General features: G+C 41.6%; 1 protein-coding gene across 2 annotated transcripts; it reads left to right on the top strand.

Annotated features, from left to right (window-relative positions):
- The first annotated feature begins 258 nt into the window (after positions 1 to 258).
- LOC139649393 (fibrous sheath CABYR-binding protein) lies at positions 259 to 27,369 on the top strand. 2 transcript variants are annotated; one of them, XM_071525784.1, is made up of 13 exons: positions 259 to 534; positions 8,628 to 8,776; positions 10,780 to 11,161; positions 11,710 to 11,807; positions 12,030 to 12,219; positions 13,555 to 13,581; positions 14,506 to 14,553; positions 16,420 to 16,512; positions 17,708 to 17,734; positions 18,393 to 18,413; positions 22,265 to 22,381; positions 23,605 to 23,664; positions 24,027 to 27,369. In XM_071525784.1, the coding sequence occupies exons 1-13, from the start codon at positions 471 to 473 to the stop codon at positions 24,053 to 24,055; spliced, it is 1,305 nt and encodes a 434-aa protein (XP_071381885.1). In that variant the 5' UTR covers positions 259 to 470; the 3' UTR covers positions 24,056 to 27,369. The 2 variants fall into 2 exon arrangements, with proteins under 2 accessions (XP_071381885.1, XP_071381884.1); XM_071525783.1 differs by having other exon boundaries at positions 18,390 to 18,413.
- The last annotated feature ends 524 nt before the right edge of the window (positions 27,370 to 27,893 follow it).

Below are 27,893 nucleotides of genomic sequence, written 5' to 3'. Positions count from 1 at the left end.
AGTTTCACTAGGCTGTTTAGCGGGCTTGATAAGAAAGGTAACGATGCATTTGTATTGGTAATATTAATGCTGGCATTGAAATGGTAATTCGTTACACTACATAGTGGATAAAGTAGCTCATACCATTACTGCAAGGCGTTACCACCCAACACTGCTGCCTGCTTGCCTGCCTGTCCGTCTGTCTGTCTTTGGAAAAGAGACCCGCCCCCCTTAATAAAGCCTAGACTTTCTCTTCCAATCCAGACAAAAGGAGAGAGCGACAGATCCGCGGAGGCGCGCACTCACTGAGCATCCCATCCCCACCTTGGAGACGCCGAGGTTTGATCCGACGCGCAAAAACGCACAAGCACGCCGACACAGACGCACTCCAGATTCATCTGTAACCTTGAAGCCGGTTAATTATCCGTTTTTAAGGCCGAAGTAAAGGAGTCCAAGCCCCGGTTCATTTGCAGCCAGAACACCGTGTTCCCATGATGTCATACCTGTGGATTCTGCTATTAGGAAGCCTGCTGGCTGGGAGCACCAAGGCACAAGGTAAGGCTTTATTTCCAATTAATTAAGCCTGGTGCTTCGGCTATAATCAGGTTTCTTTGTCTGTCTCTGCCTGTCTGGCTAGCTATATCTCTCTATCATTGTATAAGTCTGTATAGATCTCTCTCTCTCTCTCTCTTTCTCTCTCTCTCCCTCTGCCTTTGTATCCCTCTGTCTCTCTCTACCTTTCTCTCTGTCTGTCTCTCTCTGTCTGTCTCTCTTCCTCTCTCTCTGCCAGTCTGCTTCATTGTCCATCCGTCCACACTGAATGCACAACATATTAGGGACACTTTTCATGAAGTGCACTGATGAGGTGAATCCAGGTGGAAGCCATTATCCCTTATTGATTTCCCTTATTAAATCTATAGCAATCACAAAGTAGGAGATGTAGATAAACAGAAGAAGATGGGTTAGAGGAGGATTTTGACGCTTTGACACAATTGTGATGTGGATTGTGCAAAAGCAGATGTAACTCAATATTAGGAAGATGGCCCTAATGATTTATACATTCAGTGTGCGTGATTGCCTGCCTGTCAGTCTGTCAAATCAATCCACCCTTCACTATAATCTGTTTGTTTTACTCTGCCTGTGTTCCGCTTGGTTAAATAAAAGTGCAGCGCTCTGTAGGCTCATTGTGATTGTTCATGGCTCAGCAACCCAGGAATTATCACTGGAATAGGTGTGTCATGTAATATGTCTATTCCCTTCTGGATTTGAGATTTAAGCCCACATGGGTGTGTTGGACCCATTGACCTTACATAACTAATTCTCTCTCTCTCTCTTCCTCTCCTCTATCCCTCCCTCCTCTTCTGTCTATCTGCCTTTCTATTTGATCCCTGTTGCTTTATTTCCCTCCTTCCCTATTTTTTTCTTCTTCATATCGCTCATCCTCTCCATCTCCTTCCCTCTCTTCCTCTTCTTCCTTCTCCTTCAGCAGGCCCATGGGCCCCTGCCCTTCCCCGCGGCATATACAATGATTTCAGATTGTTCAACTATGCAATAAAAATCAGAGAGAGAGAGAGAGAGAGAGAGAGGAAGAGATCAAATGAACAGATAGAGTCAGAGACAGACACTGAGACAGCTGGGGAGAGAGAGGAAGAGAAAGAGATGTTGGAGGAAGATAAAAGAGAAATGAAGCTGATAGCGAGAGATAGTACAAGAAATTGAGAGAGGGACAAACACAAGGAGGAGAAGAATGAGAGAAGAAGTCACAGAGAGAGTAATGCTGAGCTTGATATCAAGCCCAAGTCAAGCCTCATCATCCTTATGCAAACAAATATTCAGTTTAACGTTAACAGGCTTGAATAGGATCTGGTGTAATCTCACTCCACCGGTTCATGATTTATCACCAGACAAACCATCAGAGAGGAACCAACGAACTAAGGCACGCACATACACCCACACCCACACCCACACACACACACACACACACACACACACACACATACACATACATCTCTCTCCTTCTCACACACTCTCCTTGTTTTTCGTTACTGTAACTTCACTGGAAATCCAATGGATGTTAGGTGCTGTTGTTCAGGAGTTCTCTGTGGGTGTGTTTTGGTCATTTGCTGGTTTGCATGCATTTGTGTGTGTGTGTGTACATCAGTGTGTGTGTGATGGATAGGGTGCTGGGTCAGTTGCATGTGTGCACGGCGTGTACATGTGTGCAAGCTATAGAAGTGAAGGGCAGGGAGTGTCTCAGTAACCAGATCCAGCTCCAGCTGTAGACAACACCCAGCAACACAACTAGTTTCAGCGCCTTCCTCTCCCCCAGGGCCCACTACGTGTGTGTGTGTGTGTGTGTGTGCGTGTGTGTGTGTGTGTGCACGTGTGCCTGTAATGCGTGGGTGGGTGTGGGTTATAACTTTTACGTGGGAGTATGGATGTGCTTTGTTAATGTGTGTGTGTGTGTGTGTGTGTGTCAGAGTAAGTCAGTTTGTACAAATGTGTGTGTGTGTGTGTGTGTGTGTGTGTGTGTGTGTGTGTGTGTGTGTTATAGAGGCAGATGAAAGGCCAAAGAGCTGTGTGATGTGTGCCAGGTGGTGTGTGTGCATGATGTGTGCCAAGTGTGTGTGTGTGTGTGTGTGTATAGTGTACAGTATGTGTGTGTACTTGTCTGTGTTTACACCTTTTAACTACAAACACACATAAATCAGTCCTTTAGTGGATTGTGAGAAACACACACACAAACACACACACTCTTTCTCAGTCTCTCTCCTCAGGCACACACTCTTACTGTCTATAGTACTCCTATGGGGGCAGTTTTAAGGTGTGTATGATTGGGGTAAACAGAGCAGTTTCTGTCCCACAAACACACAATAGAACTATACCTGGGAGAACAATGTGTTCTGGAGGTGCTGCTGTATCAGCTGACACACACACACACACACACACACAAATACACACACTTTTTGGTTTAATATTACAGGGAAAGGCTTATTTATTGGTTGCACGCACGCACGTGTACTCGCACACACACACACACACATAATTAGTCATTCAACCAGACACAGACACTCTCACGCAATCTTAAGCAGGAGCCAGAAGAATTAGGAATTGGAGTTCCTCTCAGTTTAACATCGATAACATGCCTTACACTCCAAAAAGAAAAACTCCACGCACACTACACTCTAAAAAAGTATGTAACATGCACTGTATAATGTGTTGCACAACTGAACCAAACACACTATGAATATACCACTGATATACAGTAGGTGTGTCCCATGATGTACTGCCTAAAGTTCATAACATAATGGCAGAGTGATCTTAAGTTTTTCTTAATTCTGTTGACTAATCTGTAAAGTAATCTTATTTAATTTTGACATCAAACGATGAGGGAATGAGGGAAAGGAACAGAATGTCAGGTTTTTTTTTTTTTATTGTGTGTCTTTATTTGCCTCCACATTAAAACCATGGCACAGCTTCAGCCCTAATACCTCCAGTGTGTAACATGATCTATGTAACAAGGCATGGCATTGTAATGTCCCCCTGTCTTCATGCTGAGTATGTTGACTGTTGTCATAGTAGCGCAACAACATGATGTCACATGCTGCTGTTATTTATTTATCAGCACAATACGTTAATCGTCCATAAATAGTGCAAACAACAATAAGTAGTCTATTTGGGAGTGCGTTAATATAGCGCATTGTCATATTTTACTGTCACATATAGTTTAATGATTTACTCATATAGGTGCTATTTGTAGCGTTTTATTTTTGTAAAAATTAAAGATTTTTTTTAGGCACTTTTTTCCCTTATTGGACAGGTCACAGTAGAGAGAGACAGGAAAGATTGGGAGAGAGAGAGAGAGGGGGGGTGACATGTGACAAAGGTCCTGGTCCCAATTTGAACCCAGGACGTCATGGTTACTTGGTATGCGCCTTAGACCGCTGAGCCACCAGGACGCCCATGTTCCTTAAAATTAAGACCACATTTCCCATAAACCCTGTCGCTTGCTGTTACAAAGAGGATGTTGCTCCATGTCCCCCCTCCCCCTCCCCCTCCTGGGTGGGACTCCCTATTTTCACGCCATTTCGCCTGAATTATGTCAAAAGGAACATGTTTTGTAGTGTGCTGGTGCATGCAAAGTGCACACTTTGGCAAACTTAATGCCCGCACAACTTGTGCATTCCAAGCGATAGCATAATGTAGTTTGCTGGAACATAAAGACCTGGGATATGGAAAATCATATGCTTATATGATGGTATACAGGGTCCTTTCAAGTTTTCAATGTAAAAAAAACACTAAACTTGTGCAATTGTGAGCATAAAACACAATTTTCCTATCACACATGCAGGCTACACTCAACTTATTCCCAATACATTCCATTCACTTTCACATGGAGAGAACGTCATGCTAAATGTTACAAAATCGGACAGGTTTGTATCTTGCTTTTCGGCAAACATACATACCCCATAAAATATGTTATTTTCTTCATTTTCTAAATCATTATGAGCCACTCTCGCTTACATATAATTCACCAAGCAGCATCAAGCAAAGTTTCAAATTTTTGAATTGGTTTGTCTGTTATTCCCACAATCTATCTATCTATCTATCTATCTATCTATCTATCTATCTATCTATCTATCATCCACCCACCCAACTAATCTAGAAAAGAACACAATGTAACAGACTGTATGATGCTGATCCCACATGTTTGAACTGTGGTGTAACTTTAGTTTTCCACTGGGACCTGTTTGTAGTTTAACACTGTACATGCTGTACAGTCCCATAGAATAACATGCTGCAACCATGTTAGAGAATCACAGATGACTCATCAGCCTCAAGGGGAAAGAAGGGGGTAGAGAGGGAGGGAGAGTGAGAAAGAGAGGAAGAGGGGAGACAGAGACTGATAGGCAGAAAGAAAGGAAGGGAACAAGGGAGAGAAAGGGAGGGATGTGCAGTAATTTGTTTTACTGCTCCACTAACACAAAACAGGACTTACTCTTACAGCATGTGTGTGTGTGTGTTTGAATGCGTGAGTGTGAATGTGCACATACGTGTATGTGTGTGTCTTCGGGTGTTTGTATGTTTGCAACTTAGAGGGGAAAGGAAAATGTTTTTATGAGTTTGTTCGCATGCATGTGTGTTCACGTGTGTGTGTGTGTGTGTGTTGTGTGTGTGTGTGTGTGTGACTGTGTGTGTGTGCACATACATGTGTGTGAGTGTGTCTGCTGTTGGGTGGGTGGGTGTGTGCGTGATGGAGGTAGTTAAAGCAGGAAGTGACAAACTGAAAGATGGGAACAGAATGTTCTATGGAGTGGCAACACAGAGTTGGGCTCTCTCTCTCTCTCTCACGCACACACACACACACACAAACACAGACACACACACACACGCACAGCTAGAGGAGCTTTGTGTGAGACCCACATACTTAAAATGGCACATCATACACACGTGCACATGAGCAAAATGCCCTGAAAAATCTTCCATATACCCACTCCCTTCCATATATATATGTATATAGGCCTACGTATATATGTATATATGTACATAAATAGAAACACAGATGAACTTACACACACACCACACACACAACATTCCTTCCATGGAGGGGTTAAATAACATCACATCAGTGGACCTTGTATAAAGTAAAAATAAAACCTGATATGGGAAATTAACACTGAAAATTAATGCTAGCAGATGATTAATCTCATATGGCTGCACCACTGAATGTTAAAATGAAAATAGTTACACAGCTTGTAGATACATTAGAAAGCTGAAATTAATCCTAGGTGTTTAGATTGTATGCTTTGATAACAGATTTTCTTTTAAAAACGAATAAAAAGGAGGAGAGTGGGCAGTCCACTCACATTTTTAGTGTTTTTTTAATATATCTAGGCAGCAGTATTTGAGGCGCAGGAGTGGAGTTTCAGTTGGGATTCAATTCAAGACCAGTGGGAGCACGCTTGTTGCTCCAGAGGCAGCAGATTTAACAGTGAAATGAGCTGGAATAGTTATGGGTCGGACTGATAATCTGCATACTCTTGGGTCGTGGTACGTGATTCACTGTCACATGGCACATGGCTGACAGCCACCGATGTAGATGCTGCCTTCTGTATAAAACACAAACACATGAGGGAAACATCAACCGTAAACCAAACTCAGTTCCAACTCATAACCTTGGAACGGTCTTATCGCTGCTCATCTCTCTTTTCTGATGAAGACAATCATTTCTAAAGAAATACGAACAGAGAGAGACAGAGAGGCACACACAAGCATGTATGCCGACCACACACACACACACACACACACACACACACACACACACACACATACCCTCCTCCTGTTTATTGAGCTCTGATGAAGACAGCGATACTCAAATAAATCACTGAGGAGTTTTCCTTGAAGCTAAACTGGTACAGTGACATCTGATAGAGACGCAGAAAAGGAGTGAGAAAGAGAGAGCAGGTGTGCTTTTCTGTATGTGTGTGTGTGTGTGTGCGTGCATGTGCTTGTGTGTGTGTGTATGTGTGTTAGTGTGTGAGTGTGTGAGTGTCTGTATGTCTCTACTTGTGCAAATGTGTGCATATGTCTGCGTGTATGCATGTTTGTATAGGCCTACATATATATGAGTGTGTGTGTGTGTGCGTGTGTGTGTGTGTGTGTGTGTGTGTGATGGAAATATTTCAGATGTCTCCTGTTCCCACCTCTCTCCCTCAAGGCTTCACTGACTCTTGATATTATCTCACTCGGCAAGCTATACTCTATGATCCTTTATTGGAAAGTTGGTTTGGCAGTAAGCAACCATTAAAAAATAAAGAATTAATTTCTGGGAGCGTATTGAGAAAGAGTGTATGAGTAGTAAGTTTGTTTTGCCCATAGCCATCTATGTCGACAGAGTTATGGCACTGAAGTCAGCAAGGTGCTGACAGTTTCCAATACTTACTGATCAAGTGTTCAATAAGCTAATGCAGCCTAGCAACAACATCAAGAACATTTACAAACACACACGTATACACTCCAACACACACACACACACACACACACACATACATGCACAAGCAGAGACATACATATACTGTATATATTGTTTTTTTTGTTTTTTTTGCAATTTCTGTTTTTGAAATTGGATGGAAGTAGTGCCTTTTCTACTTTCCTGTATATTTCTTTTTCACTTTGGCCTTTTTTAAGTCATTCCAAATACAGTTTTGCCAGCAGAAAGGACAGTGTCAATTCCTCATAACATCACTGATTGAGGTATTTATATTAGTTAGTCATTAATAGTTTATGAGAAAAAGGGTATTGCCTCAGATGAACCAGCATCAGGTTGCTGCTGAAATCAGCAGAGCGAAAACCTGTCAAGTCAGAACACAGTTCTGCTGTTTCAGCTCCTCACACACGACGGGGGAATGTCACAGCACTGTCTCACATACACACATGCACACACACTCCACAAACACACACATCGCACACACACACAAAGACAAAGACAAAGACATACACTTTCTATTTTCTCATTAGTGCAGAGCTGCAATGCCAGTGCTGAGGTCTTGGGTTCATTTGAGACTAAGGCAGGTCAGAGATGATTGATGTGTCCCGTCATCCAATTGTGGCTGAAGCATAAACATCAGGCACCAATCAGGCCAGGGTGTGGCTGTGTGTGTGTGTGTGTGTGTGTGTGTTTGTGTGTGTGTGTGGAGGGGGGGTGGGGGGTGATATTGATGTAAGAGAATGTCTTGAATCCACAACATCTTAACAACCACTCAGTCACATGATTTTAAATAATAGCAGATGGATTAAGACCTGCAGTGTTTAGTTACCAATGGTTACACTAATCAACGCCAGTCTTATGTAGGGCTGGGCGATGATAATGAAGCCATATCGTGATATAATATATATCATGATATGGCTCACGTGCAAAATTACATGTTAAATAAATTAATGTTAAAATTACATGTTAAATAAATTAATGTTCATCCCAAGCACAATTGCATGGTAACGTTAGGTGTGATGTCAAACAAAACAGAAATTTTCAGATAATATTCCCACCATACCTCATTTTGTGAGAGTTTTGGAATAAAATCTTGCATCAAGATATGATTCCACTGAAAGACGATAAACGCTAATACTGAGTTATCGCCCAGCTCTAGTCTTATGGTTTTATTTTAGATTATATCCATGGTGTTTATGCTTTATATGTTAGTGAACAGTAGAGAGCCAAAAAGACTGAACAATAGAGTATCACAAAAACAAACCGATAGAATGAGCCTTATTGTTCACTGTAGGGGATGGGAACCCGGGTTGTCAGGTTTTGTGGCTTTAGAGGAAGGAGTAACTCCTATTGAGACACTAGTAGGGAGTTTGGGTTGCCATGTCATCCTCCTCTCTCTTTTTCAAAAAGGAAAATGATAGTTGCACACTCTTCAGTCAGTTGTGTGATGTTTATTGAAGCACCAGGGTTTCAGCAAAGCACTTTCATCATGGTGTGGCTTTCACACAATTTCCACCCACACAGCACACAATTCAGAGAAGAGTGTGCGACTATCTTTTTCCTTTTTGAAATTGATATGCTCCAGCAGCCAGAACTTCACTGGGTGTTTGCTCTTTTTTCATTTTTTTTTTTTTACCCTTCTCCACACATCTCTGTTTAGATGAGGTTGAGCAACCAGAAGCTGCAGCAGAGGAGGCAGCTGCTCCTGAGGACTCGGCTCCTGAAGACGCCGCACCAGACGCACCAGAAACGGCACCAGAGGCCGACGGAGACCCGGAGCCTGACAACGATTCTGAATCTACAGTAGATGTGAGTGGAAATGTTTGTTTTTCTTGATTCTTTCTTCAAAATCAGTTTTTCTCAACAAAGGCTTTGTAGTTGCCACAAACCTCCTTGCAACCTCCTAGCAACCATGTTTGGTGCCGTCGTGGAGGTCCAGTGGAGAATTGGCTGTGCCCAAATAATGCCTAAATATGTTCCAACTGATACCTGCAAGATTGTGGTGCTGTGAGTGTAGGTCAAATCCAAAAGTAGAGTCTGATAAAGAAGATTTTTCTTGTCTTTAGCCCCAGTCTCTACTCCATGCACTCTTGAGTTGTAGCTTGAGAAGAGTCAGCTAAATTAACCTAAACAAATAGATGCTTTTTGATGTTAGCTAGTTAATTAGTCAGCAGGCTAATTTAGCAAAGCACTCAGTGTTAATGTTAACATATGTGAGTACTAGTGCTAACGTTTGCTCCTACTAGATAAGTTAGCTAGTGTGCAACTGTGTTTACAAGACAGTGATGGTTAACTACTATATAGATAACAAGCTGACATTATCTAAACACAAAATAGATCAGATGTATCAGTGGGGAAATAAAGGGCCCTATCTTACACCCGGCGCAAATCGGCGCAAAGCGCAGCGCAAGTGTCAGTGCTAGTTTCCGACCGACGCAGTTGTCATTTTCACGCCCAGCTCCCACGCCGATTTACTTCGTTGTGTTTTGTTACCAAATTGCCATATGCTTTCACCATTACGCAATGCCAAATGCCGAAAACTGTGTCTCTCTCCGCATTACGCAATGCAAAATGTGCATGTCCCATTAACCATCATCACACATTGACAATTGCTAAATACACAACCTCCAACCAAGAAAAACAACACAGTAAATATGTAAAAAGCACAGCCCAGCAAAAAGTCATGAAAATAAACTGCAAAGGCATCTTACCTTCACCCGATGCACAACATAGGCCTACCCGACGCACACACACATCGCCCTTGATTGGTCAATAGCCTACATACATATTTTATGTACCCTATAGAAACATAGCGCTGTTATTTCAGAACCGACAGACAGTTACCGACAGTTGGCGCAGTATCTTCCTGACCCAGGTATCGTAAATGTGCCTTTTGTTTTTGGAAAGAGTGAACGTAACCACGTACTCAACATTTCACATTAATTCGATGTGAATAAAAAACGCATCAAGTTCTGTATTCTTGTTTTCTGACTCGGGGGATCAGACAGTGTGAGACCGCGGTGAAGAGGAGGCTGTAGAGGACGCTGCGCCTGGCACCGGCATCTCCAATGCGCCCGTGCGTCGTAACGCATCAGTATTTATTACCTTGAGACATCCAGTCCAAATTCCTAACGCCTTGAATTTTTCGGATTTAATTGTGACAAACTGGATCTAAAAGACTGTAATGCACTTAGGAACTAAGACTGAGACTAATTGAGACTAATTCACACCATGTCAGCCTATAATGACATATAGATGCTTTTTGGACGTTCGTTTCTCCAACTTGCCGAATCCTCCATTTAAATAGCAATGCGCCAAGGTGCAAGCGCACCTGGCTTTTAAAGGGAATGGGAGATGACACTCTGATTTGTTTCATTCATGTTATGCCCAAAACACATCTATGATTAATTAAGAGACTACGTACAACCCCTTTGCGCCATTCGCATTACTTTGCGCCCAGTTTATGCGCCGTTTAACTAGCAAAAGTGGATTTGGACACGCCCTAAATGCACTTGCGCCATGCGCTTTAGACCATGCGCTATGGATTGTTTAAATAGGGCCCAAAGAGTTCCCCATCAAACAGCACAGAAATTAACCACGACTTTTCAGCTGAGTTGTAGACCTACCTTAGAAACGCAACCTGTTCACAGTCTCTGTTGCCCAAGAGCTGAGGACCTCTACTATGGCTAGGGAGCTTTACATCACCTGAAAGTGCTCCCTGGACTGTTTTTCTGGAGATATGAGGTTTTTGCCAGGCACTATCAACCTATGTTGTGGTAATTCATGGGATTCAAATCTTGTCCTGAACACAGGAAGCACCAGCGGATCCAGAGGCTCAGCCTGAGTCTTCTGAGCCTGAGGCCGCAGAACCTGACACGGGGGCAGCCCCGGATGCAGCAGACCCTGATGCGGAGGCAGCCCCGGACGCAGCAGACCCTGACGCAGAGGCAGCCCCGGACGCAGCAGACCCTGACGCGGGGGCAGCCCCGGACGCAGCAGACCCTGACGCGGGGGCAGACCCTGACGCGGGGGCAGACCCTGACGCGGGGACAGCCCCAGACGCAGCAGACCCTGATGCGGGGGCAGCCCCTGACGCAGCAGACACTGACGCAACAGACCCTGAACCAGCAGACCCTGCAGCAGACGGAGATGAGGATGCAGCAGCACCTCCAGCAGCACCTCCAGCAGCTGAAGGTGATCTATAGTATTTCAAATATGCACATTCAATATCATTTCAAATGGAAACTAGACAGTACCAAGTCTCTACAAACCTTTTTCATGTTTTGTGTTTTATACATGACAGTAGAGCAAACTCGGATTTGAACTTGGCCGCAATCTTTCAGCATCTTTCAGAGTTTTAATATATACAGAAATATTGCTAAATTTGGTACTGTTACAGTACTGTATGTTTCCTCCCTTTCTCCTCATTTTACATGAACATTTTTGCCCCACCAGGGGTAATTTTGGTTGCACTGGGAAATAGGAAATCCCAGCAACAGATGCAGTACCAAAGATTTATTTGGAAAACTGATGTGTTTTGGCAGGTGGCCTTCGTCAGAGTTTGTGATTGGTTGGACACACCCTCTTTCTAAGTGCTACCTGCTCATTCCATGCACCTTTGTCATTGGTTTGACAAACCCTAATGAAAGCCACATGTTGAGCTGATAAATCTTTCATCTGTGCCTGTGTTAAACAATACAGTAGAACATTTGCCTTCCGCTCTGTTTCTCTCTCTTATCCAGACCCTGCAGCTGATCCAGAGGCTACGGAGCCAGAGGTTGAGCAACCAGCAGCGCCTGCAGAGGAGCAGCCTGACACTGAAGATAATGCACAGGAAGAGGTTGGCAGCAGTAGAACTGAGAATGTCTTGACCTTTTAAACAACATATGAAGAGATGTCCACCTACTCTGACAAAATAATTGCTGGCATGAAAGTAAAATACACTTTGAATAATCTGCAAATGGTGTAGACACTATTCAGGAGCCATTATGCGTAGGAGTAATTATTGTACTTACTGTGCCTTATTATGCATTTTTTATGTTTTATGATCCATTTTTAACAGACTACACCAGAAGCAGAGGCAGATCTAGGTGTGCCAGCGTCTGAGGTAGAAGAAGCGGATGCAGCGACCAAGACGGAAGCGGATCCGGCGGCCGAGGAAGAACATGTGGAACCACCGGTCGAAGAAGAACAAGTGGTCCCAGAGGTCAAACAAGAAGTGGAGGCAGCTGTCCCTCCCACTCCCCCCCCTGGTAAGAATACACGTACAAGCACATATTCACATACACTATACATGCACACCCTACACACACACACACACACACACACACACACACACACACACCAATCCAGGCAAGAAAGCTGGGTTCAGCCTTGCAGTTTGGGTCCCAGCGCCAGTAATTCAGGTGTCATTCATGCCAGCATGGATTTCCTCTTGGCATTAGTCTCTCCCTGTCTCAAACCCACAAACCCTGCTGTTCTTGCCAGCATCGCAGTAGGTGAGATAAAAGCTGAAACCTGACACAAGTGCACACATGCTTGTTTCCATGTGTTTTTTTTTTTTGTGTTTTTTTTACATGCATGCATTACATTCATACAGGATGGGGCCAGTGAGACAATGGGTATAAACCTGTCACTTGCTACATACTAAGGCATGTAATAATCACACAGTGTATTAATTGTAGGCGTGCATACAGCATGTTCAGGATTATAAGTGCAAGAACACACAGAACAGTTGTAGAGAGAGCAATACAAATGTATCTTACAGGTGAGCTTACCTCTTCAGCATGCGTGTGCTTGAGTGTGTGTGTATGTGTGCTTGAGTGTGCTCACGTGTGTGGGGGTTTTTTTACGGTTAGAGAAAGTGTACAAACTTGTTTTGGCTAAAAACTCTGTTCTGCTCCTGTGTTCTGGCACATTCTGACTGATTAACTTGTGTCTTGTTGTGTCATGAAAGCGACAAGCGAAGGCTTTGTATGTCATGATAAATCTTCTACATCAGGAACCAAGTAATATCTTAATGGAAAAACTTATTCTGTACCCCGTGTATAGAAATGGGAAGTCACTGAGTATCCCCATATTCCCTCTTTTTAAGACCCCCTTTTTTTACTGAAATAATTTTGCAAGGAATTTTAGCCAAAACATTACCTAATGGCTGGAATTGTATTTGTTGCCTGTGAATATTTGTGTATTGAACATTAAGGAAGCTGTGAGAACTACAGTATGGGGGCCTTAGTGATTTCAATGGCATGACTCCTTTTAGATTTCTCAGCCCATTTTGCAGATACTCCCTCATCATCATACTGCTATGTTAACTCGTACACATTACATTATTAAAATACAATTTCCTTACTTTCTTTATTCGCAAAAGGCAGAAGTGACAGAAAAAAATATATTTCTGCTCTCGTGATTGTACTGAAGAGCAAAATAACAGATTAGTTTTCAACAAGTAACAATTGTAAAGTTGCTAACACAGCATGATGATAAGGACACCACCAGTGTCACCAGTTTTTGGTTCCATTTTACCAAGTGCACTTCAGCTGCTTACATCTAACCATGATTCTGTTGTTTGTCTTTGCCAATGCCAGATTTCGCTGCACCTGAGGTCCATGCAGGTAAAAATAACTTTTCATTTCATTTTTTCCATCTGTCTTTAGAGCAACCTCTAAATTAAACCACAGCAATTATAGAGACAGTATATAAATTGGTATTTCTCTACCTTTCTGGGGCCAAGTCACACTTCAGCTACACGAAATACTAAGGCACACCAAGTTTGATTGCTTGCAAATATCACACAAAAGCTCATTTGATCATATGAGAGTTCTGCCAAATGCTGTGAGCTTCTGGACATCAGAAATCACTTTATTTCACCAGGTACAAGAAGTGCACAAGGAATTTAACCTGGTTAATCAGTGCTGGCACATTTAAACAATACATGATTGGCACACATAGAATTGTTACCAGTGTAAAAGCATTGGCATTGTCACAGATGTGTCAAGCACAACTACCATAATTTGATAAATCGCAAAGATGCATTAATGACAGATGCGTAAAATATAGCTAGGTTGATAGAGGGCCCAAACTGCAATAACGTGCAGGAAAAGGTTTTCTTATGAGATCAGTAAACAGAATTTTAATGAGGTAAATGTAATGCTTTTACTTGACCTTCATTTGAATAATTTTAAGTCACCCTGGAGTTCACTCTGTAGCACATGGCTTCCATACTGGTTGAGATCCACAGCTCTAAATGGCTTGAATGCAGCCACAGGATCCACTTCTACACAACGTGAATGACATTTCCAAGTTATTTCAATACTAAAACCTCCAAATTCTCCTACACAGTAGCAGTTCAAAACATTATGGAAATGCCTGGGGACTCAACAGTAGATTGCTTTTAACCTCCTGGGCCCTTTTGGAAATAAGTTGAAAACCACTGAACAGCAGTTGTGTGTGTAGAGAGAATTACGGAAACACCCACCTCTCGAGATGGATTGCATTTGAAGTAAATTGACTACAACTCTGCTGTGTTTTTCCCTCAGAGACTGTACCTGCAGTAGCAGCGCCTGTCCCAGACCAGCCGGCTGGAGGTAAAAAGATTTGAAGAGTACCATTCCAAAATGCTATATATCCATTTTGTCCCAAGGACTCAAGTAACCTACTATCCGTAAAATTTAATTTTAATGGATATCTCATTTTGGAGTGCAACTCTTTACTTCCTCCAAATGTTTGCTGTCCAAAAACACAACAAACTACTTGAGATTTTCACCCACACAATTTCACCTCCCCAATTTTGTGTGGGATGGTTTGATTGGGTAAACATCTTACCCAGCCCCTAAATCGCCTAAATCGTCCCCAACTATCTTCAAAACTTTGTATATCTCTCTCCTCTCTCTCTCTCTCTCTCTCTCTCTCTCTTTCTCTCTCTCTCTCCTCCCACATTTGTCTCTGTTCGCAATTTAGCATCCAGTCCACTGAAGGAACATTCCAGCGGAGCCGTTCTGTCCTGTTTGGTTGTGTTCCATACATTGTTGTTGTTCTTTACCTGTTTAACAACAGGACATCCTGCTTTCTGTCGCTCAAGAAGAACACTAATTCCTGTCAGTCATCAGCAGCTTCCTTAGCAACGCTGTCACCTAAGGGAGGGGTGTGTGGCTCAGTGTTCAGGATAAGGTTGCTATGGAAGTTTTGTTTTTTTTTCCAACGTGTTAACTGGCAAGGGAACATTCTCTCATTATGAAGGAGACAAGAGATGAGAAATGAGAAACCGAGAGGAGAGGATAGTGAAAGGAGAGGAGAGAAAGGCAGTAGAAAGGTGAGGAGAAGAGAGCAGAGGGAAGGGGAAGCTAAGCAAAGGAGCAAAAATAGGGGAAGGCAAGAGAGGAGAGATGAGGGGAGAAGGGAGGAAAGGAGATTAGAAGACATGAGGTGAATGGAAAGGTTAGAGCAGAGGACAGGGAAAGAGAAGAAAATAGGTAGGGGCAGTCCTACCTAGCTCAATAGATAGAGATGAACACAGAAGAATGAGAGTACTATTTACAAAATATAGAAAAAATAATGCCACATTCCAATTTAGGACTTGGCTAATATTTAAAATAATAATAATAATAAACTGTATTTATTGAGCACACTTCTTAGCACAAATTACAAAGTGCTTATAAAACAAATAACAATAAAAAGGAATGTGAACAACACAATTTCAAAGCACACAGCACAAAGGAGGTTGTTGAAGGAAAGGTTATAACATTTAAAAGGCTATCATTAACATCAATGTGCTCGTCTGTGCCAAATTGCATCTTAGATTATACAATACTACTCTATACGATCTATTGTCAGGTAGGTTCTGCTGAGGTGAAAGAGTAAATTACTGGCAAATTATGCCTCTGAGGCTCTATCAGCCATGTATTAATTCAATGAAGCTACCTTGCCCTGCCCAGCTCCAAAACTGGTTTTTACACTTGCTGGGTTTTACAATGAGTGCTATTATATGAGTCACTCTGATTTTTCCATAAGGGATCTGATGTTAGGATAAGGTATATTGTATGCGGCAGATAATATCCTTTCATCTAAGTCAACACTAGTTCAAACAATCACTGTCACACCCTCGGAGCTAGATTCACAGTCCTGATCCGGGACACGTCCGCTGCAGGGCAGACACTTGGGATCTTGAAGGATTGAACCTGGGACTGGTTACAGACTGGTTCATATCATCATTATGTAGTGTAATGGGGCAGCAGTCTGGCGTAGCGGGCAGGGAGTCTTCCCTTCATCACCGTTTTGGAAAACATCTGCCAAAGCGTTCATGAGCAAGACACTGAATCCTCACCAGCTGAGGGACGGTATCCTCAGCTGACCTCCTGTAAAGTGACACAAGCGAAAAAAGGAAATTTCCCTACAGGGATCAATGAAGTATCACATTATTATCACCAATAATATACTAATAATTATTCTTCCAGATGGAGGCTTGAACTTGGAGGATGCTCTGGGAGGCTCTGAACCAGAGGCTGTCCCACCACAGTTGGGACAGGGCCGCAGTGGAGGATCTGTGGGTCAGTAAACACTACTAACCAGTACTGTTAATTGATCTATTCGCTAAATAACACTGTTGTAACCAAAAACCAAAACTGTCCCATCTCCAAGTGTTTAGGGCTACGACACAAGAGCAGTTAGCAATGCTAATTAGTACTGTTTATCCTATTAGTTAGCTTCTCCGCCTCTTCCTTTCCGTTGGCAGTAGGTATGAAAAAGTAATGACATCAAACCATGAGGCAGCCATCTTGATGCAGTGGCCCTAGTCTGCTACCAAAACCTTCTTTAAGTACACCTAAATATTTATACCAAATGGTTCGTAGCGCTCTGCAGTTTCCTAAGGCTATGCCTCATAAACTGTGGTTTGAGACACAAATTGGGTCACAGCCGTTCTTTTGGTGGATCTCCGTATTACACGAATGCTGTTATGTTTTAATGAGCTTGGTTCCCATGGCAAGAGACTGATTTTACTCATTTCGGGTGCTGGTTTGAGAAAGGTTAAGAGCACTTGCCTTAAGGGACTTTTTAAAGATAATTTGCCTGTGTAGCAGGAAAAAAGAGATTTTACGTAAGAAACTTGTCTCAGAACTTCAGCCTTTATTCCTCATGTGGAAGCTGACTCACTATAATTATTATAATCTAGTGAAAGGCATTGTGCTTTAGTGCTCTGTGATTAGCGGCTTTGTCAAGCTGCAGCAGGTACAGTACAGTCATGATGTCAGGCAGATACAGACAGGCAGCAGAATGAGATACACAGTGATCACAGCAAAGATCAGAGGGAGACAGACAGCGAGTGTGTACAGTATTAGAATTGTGTGTGTGTGTGTGTGTGTGTGTGTGTGTATGTGTGTGTGTGTGTGTGTGTGTGTGTGTGTGTGTGTGTGTATGTGTGTGTGTGTGTGTGTGTGTGTGCGCGCGCTCTCAGACCGGTTAGGACAGAAACTCTAGAACTCTAATGCCTCCAAGGTATAAACTACTACAAAGAGAATAACCCCTTTCTTTTATCTCTCTCTCTCTCTCTCTCTCTCTCTCTGTCTCTCTCTTTCTCCCTCCCCTCTTCCTCTCTGTCTCTCTTTCCTTATCACTGTCTGTCTATCACTCTCTCTCTCTCTGACATCACTCTCTTACATATCTCTTGCATCATTTGCCCATTTAAACATGTAATGATAATGGCTTTTTTCTCTCTGTGCTACCTCTCTTTCTTTCTCTCCTTAGCACACACTTCTGAGGACACAGGAGAGGGTAAGGCTCTTGCTTTTCACAGCCAAAATAATAATAATGATAATAAAACAATCTTCACGTAACATCTCCACACTGTCATGAGCCCAAAGCACACAAAACCCCTGTCAGACAGATTGGCAGCCGCAGTGGAAGCAGTAGGACTTCTGTTGTTTTCAAATCTGGTGAAACACACAGGATATTACTGGCATGCCTCTGACAATACAAGCAGGATACGAGATTCAGCAGAAAATGCCTCTCCTCTATTTTTTTTGTTCCAAAGAAATGTTGGCATGAAATTGGCATTCTTCAAAAGTGGTTTACTATGGATTGTCTAGTGTAGATGTTCCACATCTGTTGTAAGCGCTACTTTTTAGTTTCTTCCGCAATTTAAGCGGAAGCAGATTTATTCAAATCATCTGTTCCCGTTTGCCAGCCGTTAAGCAGATAGCATGTCAGGTGCAAGTTTCTGCCCGTTTCTCTCCACACATTTGGAGCGTGACACCCACGTTGTTCACATGCAGTCACTGCGCTTCAGCAAGTTCCTTCTAAAGATTTACCATACAAGGGTTTTGTGCATTGAGCTCATCATACATTAAAAGGAAATCTGTTTAGAAGTGGTCAAGTGTCATGTTTTTAGCTCTGTGTTTATGTGTGTTCATGTGTTCTCCATTCTAAGCAGCGGGAACACCTGAGGCTCAAGGTGAGTTGTGCTTTTTCTCTTTTTTTTAACCCCCCCCCCAATCACTTGTGTGTGTGCATGTGTGTGTGTGTGTGTGTGTGTGTGTGTGTGTGTGTGTGTGTGTGTGTGTGTGTGTGTGTGTGTGTGTGTGTGTGTGTGTGTTGCTGCTACTACATGAAAATCTCCAAAATCCATTTTTTTCCCCTTCACTTTCAAATTTCACTTGAATTAATATGTTTCTTTACCTATGGGAAACCTGTTTAGAAGTTGTTTTATAATTTCATAAATAAGATTATCAAATGAGGCAAGAGGCTGGTCATACCTAGTTGGAGGGCCGATTTCTCCTTAGGGTGGCCACCTGTCCCGCAAAAAACGTTTGTCCCGCATCCCGCACATCATAAGCAGTGTCCTGCATTTCAATGATTAGGTCTATTTCTTTTTTTTTTTTTAGTAAACAACATACTTATATATTTAACCGTGCATTTTCTAGTTGCTACTTAAGGAAACTGGTCTTTTTCCCTCCTATTCTTGCATAAAATGTGATCTTCAACCAAGCTATTAGCCTATTATATTTAATTCATTATATTTATTGGATTGAATAGGTCCTAGTGTCATTAAAATAAACATTTCATAAACATTTCATAAAGCCTATCGATGATTTAAAGCAGGTTAATATCCAACGTCACTGAACGTCACTTTGCATTCCGTTTAATATTAAAGCGATATTTACATAGCCTAATAATAGTCATTTCTCTCTCTCCCACGTGTCCCGCATTGTCCCGCAAAATCACGTCTGCTGTTCTGCAACGGAACAATTAAGAGGTGGTCACACTATTTCTCCTAGTGATTGAAAGGTCAATGTCTCCAGTTTTTGAAAACATGATGGTAATTGTATTGGAAACTTATTGGAGACACTAGGTTTTCCTCTGACCGCAGCTACATATCATTGTTGTCAGGTGAAAACCTTATATCTCTAAAATGTCAACTTTTTAGGAACTAAGAGAAACAGTCGTGTTTTTAGCTTGATGGCAATGCATTTTGGCCATTTTTTTTACATTACCTGGTCAGTTTTGAAATGTTTTCATAAGCTCAAGAGGTCATAGAATTTTCTCAGCCCACAGAAGACCAGGTAATCCTTCAAATGAAGTGAAAACATGAAAATCTCCAAAATTGGAGTTGGAAGGTTTTCACACGACAACAGCAAAATGTAGCGTATGTGATAAGGGTTTTGGCTGCTGAGCACATGCTATTCCCACAGATGTCTGTTTCCATAGGCACATCAGGGATACTGTGATAAGAGCTGTCCGCATTCCTGTCAGTGGATACTCTACATAATGCCACATAGACACATACCTCTCATGTATGTGTGTGTGTGTGTGTGTGTGTGTGTGTGTGTGTGTGTGTGTGTGTGTGTGTGTGTGTGTGTGTGCATCCAGCCACTCTGTACCAGATATATTTGTGCGTGTCCTCGTCTGTATCTGCACCCACCTGCTCCTCCCTTCTCCTGACTCACTACCTTTTCCCATTTATTCCACTATTTTCATTTCACTGACTCAGTCTCTTGTCTTTTTAATTTGTTTTGAGTCACGCTACCTGCTAGCTCTCTGACTCATGCTCCCGCTCCCTACTTTTTTCCCACCCTTTCAGTTTGTTCTTCATGGTGATTTACTGTTCTCTTTCATTCATCCCTTCACTGCTCTGCCTGACTCACCCACTTCCTCCCTCCTTTCCTCCCTCCTTCCATCTCTCTCTCTCCGCTATATCCTGTCATTATTAGTGTGTGTTGAGTGAAACCACGGCAGGGACAATGATGTGGCACTTTTCAGAAGATATATAAAGGAGAGCAGTGGGAAAATTAAAACAGCATAAAACACAGTAATATACAACTTTACAGTTTCCTCACATTTTCAATCCAAAATGTATCACAAACCAAAATTGATTTTGCAGGCTAAATTAAAGTTTTCTCTGTTTTAGGCTGCTACCCTTCTTGTCTGCAATATTTTATTCCACCTGCCTCATCTACAGTAACCCGAGAGGGTTTTGGCAGTGTAATATAATCATTAATTTGTAACATTATTTTGCCCAGAATTATCTGGGGATGCATTTTTAATATTTCCACATGACTTACTTGCTGGCCACAGCTCAAACCTTGAAACCTAGACTAAGTAGTGTAGCAGAGAATAGAAACCTTCCCACTATTTGCTGTAAACTAAACTAAGAAGAAAATAAAATAGTGTTAACTCTTCTCTTTTTTTAGTTATGATAACTGCTAGTTATGTTAGTTAAACCTGTGCTTTATCAAAGCAACTGTTGAATAGAATCTAACACTATTTTCTAATGCACAGTCATATGTATAAGTATTTGGACTGTAAGCTGAGAGTATTTTTTTGTTAGCTCATTAACTTTGTAATAAAGACATATAGTATGTCTTTTTTGGCATCCATGCTAACACTTTATACTCTATCTTAACTCAATTTCCCCTTAAACCTCACACACTGGCTACAGCAAAATGTTTAGCTCACTTTAGCAATACTTTAACTTCTGCCAGTTTTTGCCTCAGATGATTCCGCCATTGTCTTACAGTGTCTGATCCAAAATCTTAAAAAACATCAATAAATCAGAACTACCGTCTGTCTGTCTGTCCCCTCCAACCAAAGGAATTATTTGGCTACAGTGCAGTCACAGAGATTTCTTGGTTTCGTATTTACTTGTAAATGTTCTGTGTTAGTTTACCCCCCCGCAGCGCTCAAGAGGTTGTCCTTCAATGACGTTGACTATCTGAGAAAAATAAGTCAAACAGGCCTTGCAAGGAAACTGTTTGTTTATTGGTTGGAAGTAATCACTAATTCTTATCCACTGAGGCAGAGTTGTACATCTCCTCCTCCCATGTAACTGCTACACGCATCAACCTCATTTTGATTTCATTTTCACTTTAGTCACATACATCACTGTCTGAGTTCAACCATTTCAAAAGGCATTAAAAAGCTCTATTAGTACATGTTCTGTACAAGCCACTAACCTGCAACATGTGTGTGATAGATCGAGGATGGAACTAGGATTCATCAACAGTAGATCTATTCTAAACTAGTTCAGCTCAGATCAGGACCAGTAGTTTATACTAGTTTACCCTGAGCAAATAGAAGACAGATTGATTGAAATAGCACGTTTCAAATAGCACGTTTTCAAATGTTCAGTCTTTAGGACAGGCATGTAGATATTTCTCTGCTCTGTGTGTGTGTGTGTGTGTGTGTGTGTGTGTGTGTGCTGTCTGTGTCGGCGTGTGAGTGCATTTGTGTGCCCGTGTGTGTGTGTGCGTGTTTATGTGTTTTTCTTTGATCTTGACTATGATTGGTATCTGCTGTATGCTATGACACGGCACGAAAACTATTTTGAGATGTCACAGCGTTGTTGTCATAGCAACTGGCTCACAGGTGCCGACAGAATTGCGCTGCCACTGTGATCGTTTCTAGGGCTCTAATTACGGGATAGCTGAGTGAAATGGGATCAGAAAATGCTGGAACACGATTATATCTCTCTCACACACATATACACACACACAAAGACGGCACTTGATGAATACATGTCAGTCTCATGGCTGAATTGTCATCCATTATTTCAACCACAAGTGCCACCTAGTGGTGATTCTCAACATTACATCTCAATAAATAACATTTCACTGAAAAGCCACAATCATCAGGATATCGCACAACCTTATTATAGGATACAGGATAATACCGCCTTTAACACACATATGTTACAAAACACATGACCACAAATGGTAAAATTGGTTTCATAATATATTTATGGCCACACACTTGTAGCTTTGATGCACATGTGTCATTTATTTGCTTGTTTTTGTTTGTTTTCCACAGCGAGCAGCTCCAGCTCAATAGCGGGCATCCTGACTTCAGTGGGTTTGGCTATAGTGGGTGCGATCACTGGATACTACACCTACCAGAAGAAGAAACTCTGCTTCAAAAATAGACAGGGTAACTGTCTAGCTCACTAACTATAGAACAAATTAACAAATTAACTTAATACCTAACTGCTGTATACTGGACATAACAATGGACTAGCAGACTACAGCACTTCCACAAGTGATTCCTCTAGACCCTGGTATCTCAAACTATGGATTGGGGCCCAAATTGTTGTTGTGATGCTACCTCTGCTGGGTGCCAACATGACAAGAGTAGCCACACAGTGTTTGTACAATGTTTTTAGGTCCAGCCACGGGTCTAGGCTGCGGTGTAAAGTGTAACTGACTGATCCGTCACACATTAACATTAACTCCCACCAGAGCTACAGACTGTATAAGAGTTTATACTGCAGCAGATGTAAATGGTTGACTCCGACACACCGCTGAATCTCAGCATCTTGGAGAGTTTGCTTTAGTCGGCTTCAAGTGCGAGATGGGCGGGGTTTGCACTTTTGGTCCAAAAAAGCACAAGTTTTGGAGGTCAGCAATCCGAGACTGAGACACAGCCAACTCAGCTGTGTTGTCAATCACAATCAAGTCACACACATCCTGCATACCAATACTGCTGATTCAGCCGAGCTCTAATTTACAGTCAACATGGCGCTAACTGAACAATAGGCTGTTCAGCTTTAGCAATCTAGGGCAAAAGTCACTTATTGACATTCACAGCTAGTATTTTTTAATGTTCTAAAGGGAGAATGCATCTCACATTTTAGAAATTCACTCATCTTATTCCTCTGGTCATTTTCTAAGACACTTCAGTCAATATTAGTGAACATGAGTGACTCTAGAGAGTAAGGATTGTAATTGGTGATGTCATCAATATGTACAGCCAAGAGCCGCTCCATTGACAATGAGCGGGAGACTTTAAGGATGCTCACAGGAATAGTTATGAACTCTGTTTCATGGTGATGATAACCAATCTGAGCTGTGAAATATGTCAGCATCCTTAGAAAATCCTCCTGGGTGCGCTCACTGTCATCCTTAATTCATTCTCAGTCGAGCTGTGTATCAGTACAGCATCGCAAATTAGGGAGAGGTACAAACTCCTCATATTTGCTACAGGGGACAGTAGTGACAAGACAAAGTGATCTATCTTAAGGAGTAGGGAAAACATTTAATTAGCTAAATGCATGTGAAATCCAAATTGACATGTGATGCCCGACCTGCCTCTTCTTGTCTCTCTGTGTTGGTCTCTGTGTCACTCTCACTCTGTCAATCTCTCTCTCTCATTAGCAGCGGATCCGGAAGCGGCCCGTAAAGCTGACACAGCAGAGGCCCAGTCAGACCCCCAGGGTATGGAACACACACACACTCACACACTCACACACACACATACACACAAATACGCAGAGATGCATACACAAACACATACTTATACTGTCACTTACTATAGTGGTGTGTAGTTTTCTTGTTTGTGGTTTTTATACCTTGATTACTGTCAGCAAAATAAATTCCCCTGTGCCTATAATGAATATTTACTTTTCTCTACTCTATCTTACATGCCTACAATCACACACACACACACACACACACATACATACACGTACACAGACACACACATACAAATAGATACGCACACACACAATGAATACACCTTTACTTTAAAATGTTTTACCTTTACACTGATCTCTGTGTATTTATGCTTTTGTTTGCAGTCCTTAGCAACCTGCTGAACTCTTCCTAGACCAACAATGATCACATGACTGCCTGGACCAACCGCAGTCAAGCAACGTGGCGATCTCACTGTTAGGCTCTACTCTCTATAGAGCTATGTTACTGTGAGGCCCCAGTGTAGGGCTGTGCGTGTGTGTGTGTGTGTGTGTGTGTGCGTGTGCGTGTGCGTGTGTGTGCGTGCGTGTGTGCGTGTGTGTGTGTGCATACATGTGTGGGGAAGTAGGAGTTCAATAAGAAAAAGTGAGTAAATGTGTGTGAAAATTAGGGATTTTGTGATTGTTACATTAGAATCCATTAAATTGATGGGTGACGCTTTCAACTTTAAACCAAATCCGACTTGTAAACTGAATAATACTGTTTTTCCCTGTAGTATCCATGAAGAGATTCGATCTCATATTATTACTTATGACCATAAGATGGCTAAAATAATTATAGAATAACTTGTTTTGTTTTTATTTGTATGGCTACAATTCAGTTATCGTCATACAATGTGAATGTATGTCAGATGTGTTAAGTAACACATGTAGTTGCAGCATTGTAAACCCATGACAGATGTAGAAGTTGTAGAAGTCCTGCTTTTTACTGCATACTTACAACAATCCTGCCGCACTTTTGCTCAGACTGCAGAAAAAAAAGGTGGAAATTTTAAATGATTTAATCTTTTCAGCCATCAATAGGAGAGATAAATATCTATTTTACTCTCCTGTGCAATATTACACAAAGAATTGTCTACAGTGGCTGCTGCAGTACTAATGCAGGACAGATGCATAACGGGGGGCTTCTATATATGACTACCACTGTACTTTCTGGATTCTGGAGATGCTGTTATATGGTCCAATCCCTGTTTAGCGGACCAGTGATGTCACTGTATGTGTGTGTGCGTGTGTACTTTGATTGGTGACGGGGCTTAGTTTTAAATCCTCATGGGTGACTACCACTTCCCCTCAGTCAATTCAGGAGAGTCATTTGAAATGGATAAAATTGCAAATTGAATGTTCAAACAAGCCAAAACATCCTTATTGCTTTAGGCGGAACACAAGGAATTTCTATGTCAGCGCTATGTGAATTTTCAATTAACTGAACCACCAAAATACATTACAAAATAATTCCTCAAAAGTCTTCAAAACCTCTAACTGAATTCATCAAAATCATCTCTTTACTTACTTTCATATTAAGATATTATAAGAGATTCCCTTCCTAAATTTACTGAAGTGAGACGAAGTGAAGTCCGACCCAGCTTCTGTTAATGGATGAGTGTCCATCTGAAATGGACAGACTTAAAGTGATCATGTAGTAGCGTATTAGACGTTGTGCTGATCTAGTATATGTCAGTCTAGTTGTGATGCAGTAACTTCTCCTCTATAGTGCCTTACACTGACACAGACTGGCCTGACCAACCCAGAGACATACAGGGAGAAGAGTTGGGCCACTTAAGTGAAAACAGAGACAAATAGTAGTTTCAGATATATAAAAAAATAAATGAGGAGTTCTTGGTTTATCTTAATTCAAAAGGTTTCGACTTTTGAAGCTGTTCATGTACTTTGGATTTTAACACACCTCAAATTGTATAGCTCATTGGTCTCAGTGCAGTTTGCCCTTATTTACTGGAGCTGTTTTGTTTCCAGAACTACTTTTTGTGAATGTTGTGTTCAGAACTCTTAGAGTCTCCGTTGATTTCAGTGGTAAAACTCTCTTCGCTCTATGTCTGTTTGGAGTAGTTGATCAAGCCAGTTGCTGTTACTGTGTTTTTTTTATTACTCTTATCTCCACATTACAAATATCACTCACCTGTGATTTTTATATGAGTCATTTACATGTCATTTATATAGCAGCGGTGCCTCAAAGCTGACCCAGACTGTCTTCAGACAACTTGTTTGCTGTGGTATTTTGTGGTTATTATTGTAGAATGCCTCAGAAGCAGCGCTCTTACATTAAAAAAAAAAAAAAAAAAAAAAAAAAAAAACCTCGCCTAACCCTATTTCACCGTTGTAGCACAATAATAGTAACAACTTGGGAATGTCTTTTCGTTGCCTTATTATTTTATGCCTTACAGTTTTGTACTAGCTCCTCCCCCTTTAAATTTTGAAATAGGGTTACTGGGGTTGCATAGTGCCGCAGTTTGTGTGAAGTGTGTTACTTGTAAAGCACCGCATAGCTGTAATACAGGACAGAGACTGTTGCTAGCAGCCTAGCCTCAAAATGAATGAGATTAATAGTCTGTGACATCACATATCACTAAACTCTACTGTACATAATGTAGGCCGGACCCTGGGTCAAAGCTCTGTTTGGAATCCCTTCATATCCTTTAATCTGTGATAGACTGAGTTTGTCTGGCACATTGGAACCAACTGAATGGTGCGTCTGAAAGCTCATTCTGCATATACTACCAAATGGTGTGGAGTGAGAATACACAAAACTTCTACTAGATAGTAGAAGCTTTCGGACATAGCCATTGATCCCTTTGAAACACGGAAATACCCCTTTAATTGCAGCCACTCAAGTAAAGTTAAACTTTATTGAAAGGAATGGGAAAAGAGCATTGATCCAGGTGTCTGCAGTACACATGCACAGGCCGAATCCTTACTAGAGCCAAAAGGACTGATTGCTCCTAAAGGAAACCGAGATTGAATCCTAGGAAGGTAAAAACAAGGACTGGACAGTGAGGTATTGGAGTATCAAACATGCACAGTGACATATTCAACCAATCAGGCTTATCTACAAGAGCGGAAACTGCCACCACACAATGATCATAACCCAATATCTGCTTCTGCTATTGTCCAGTCCTACATTTACTGAGAGCCAAGCAGTCAGATTCCTTGTAATCAAAACCGAGAGAGACACAATTGGATTATGGCGTCCAAACCAGAATGTATCTGAGGAAATCTTGACTTGTTGGCTCCTGAAGTGCACTTCCTGGATAACGCTCGGGCATCAATCATGACACTGCCCAGTCCTGCCTTATACACACTGCCTCTCGAACCCCCCCCCCCCCCCCCCGAGAGGGAAATAAGAACAATATTATCATCATTAGAAAAGAACAATAAAACAAGCAGAGATGTTTTGCAGGTGATTTTAATAACACAATCTCTTTGGGAGAAGCACTTTCCTATCCTGTATACATCTTGATTCATTAAACATATTTAGACAATTCATGTTGATTTAGTATAGGACTCTTTACTTTTTATTTAATTATTCTGTCTTTTTTTTTGTTTGTTTTGGAACTGTCTTCTTAATTTTATCATCTGGCACTTATTTTGTTTTGTTCTTTTCTTTTTGAATTGTGTAAATAATATTTGAGGAGTCAATAAAAGAGTTTTTGTGGGGGTTACTGTCCAGTCTCCATGCTGTCTGTCGGTCTGATTAATATTTTCTTATTAATATAACACATGAAATTAGCTGCGTTAACTCTTTCTAATGTTAGCAAAAATGTGTCTGTCACCATGACAACCAGTAGTTCCATTAGTCAGTGCTTTATGTTCCACTGATGTGCAAGAGTGATGTTTCTGATACTGATATTTTTAGTGTGTAAAATATAGTGTGAACGCTAAACAGATGTGTGTGTATGTGTGTGTGTGTGTGTGTGTGTGCCTGCGTGTTTCAGTCTGTGCTTTCTGGCAACGTGTTTGAAAGTTCTTTAAAGCTCAGGGAGAATAAACACAAACAGCTATGACTAATGCATCATAAGACGTGAACTGAAATGTTTGATATGTCAGGTATTTGTAACAGTGAAAGCACACACACACACACACGCACACACACACAGTCTGGAGTTTGTGAGTGATTGATAGTGACAGGTCTATAAAGACAAGCCTGGGGCCCTCAGAAGTAATATGTGGGAATCTGCTTTA

This window comes from Centroberyx affinis, unplaced genomic scaffold (assembly GCF_046629955.1).
Source record: "Centroberyx affinis isolate AG114_WGS23_722 - 3 ecotype Tasmania unplaced genomic scaffold, CSIRO-AGI_Caff_v1 ptg001337l_1, whole genome shotgun sequence".
NCBI lineage: Eukaryota > Metazoa > Chordata > Actinopteri > Beryciformes > Berycidae > Centroberyx > Centroberyx affinis.
This window is presented reverse-complemented; position numbering and strand designations above follow the sequence as displayed.

Bases quoted from the DNA above. Each gene is read 5' to 3' on its own strand.
- LOC139649393 (XM_071525783.1), top strand. From the start codon at position 471: ATGATGTCATACCTGTGGATTCTGCTATTAGGAAGCCTGCTGGCTGGG. The intron at 13,582-14,505 runs GTAAAAATAACT...TTTTTCCCTCAG, and splicing joins TGCACCTGAGGTCCATGCAG to AGACTGTACCTGCAGTAGCA. The intron at 14,554-16,419 runs GTAAAAAGATTT...TTATTCTTCCAG, and splicing joins CCCAGACCAGCCGGCTGGAG to ATGGAGGCTTGAACTTGGAG.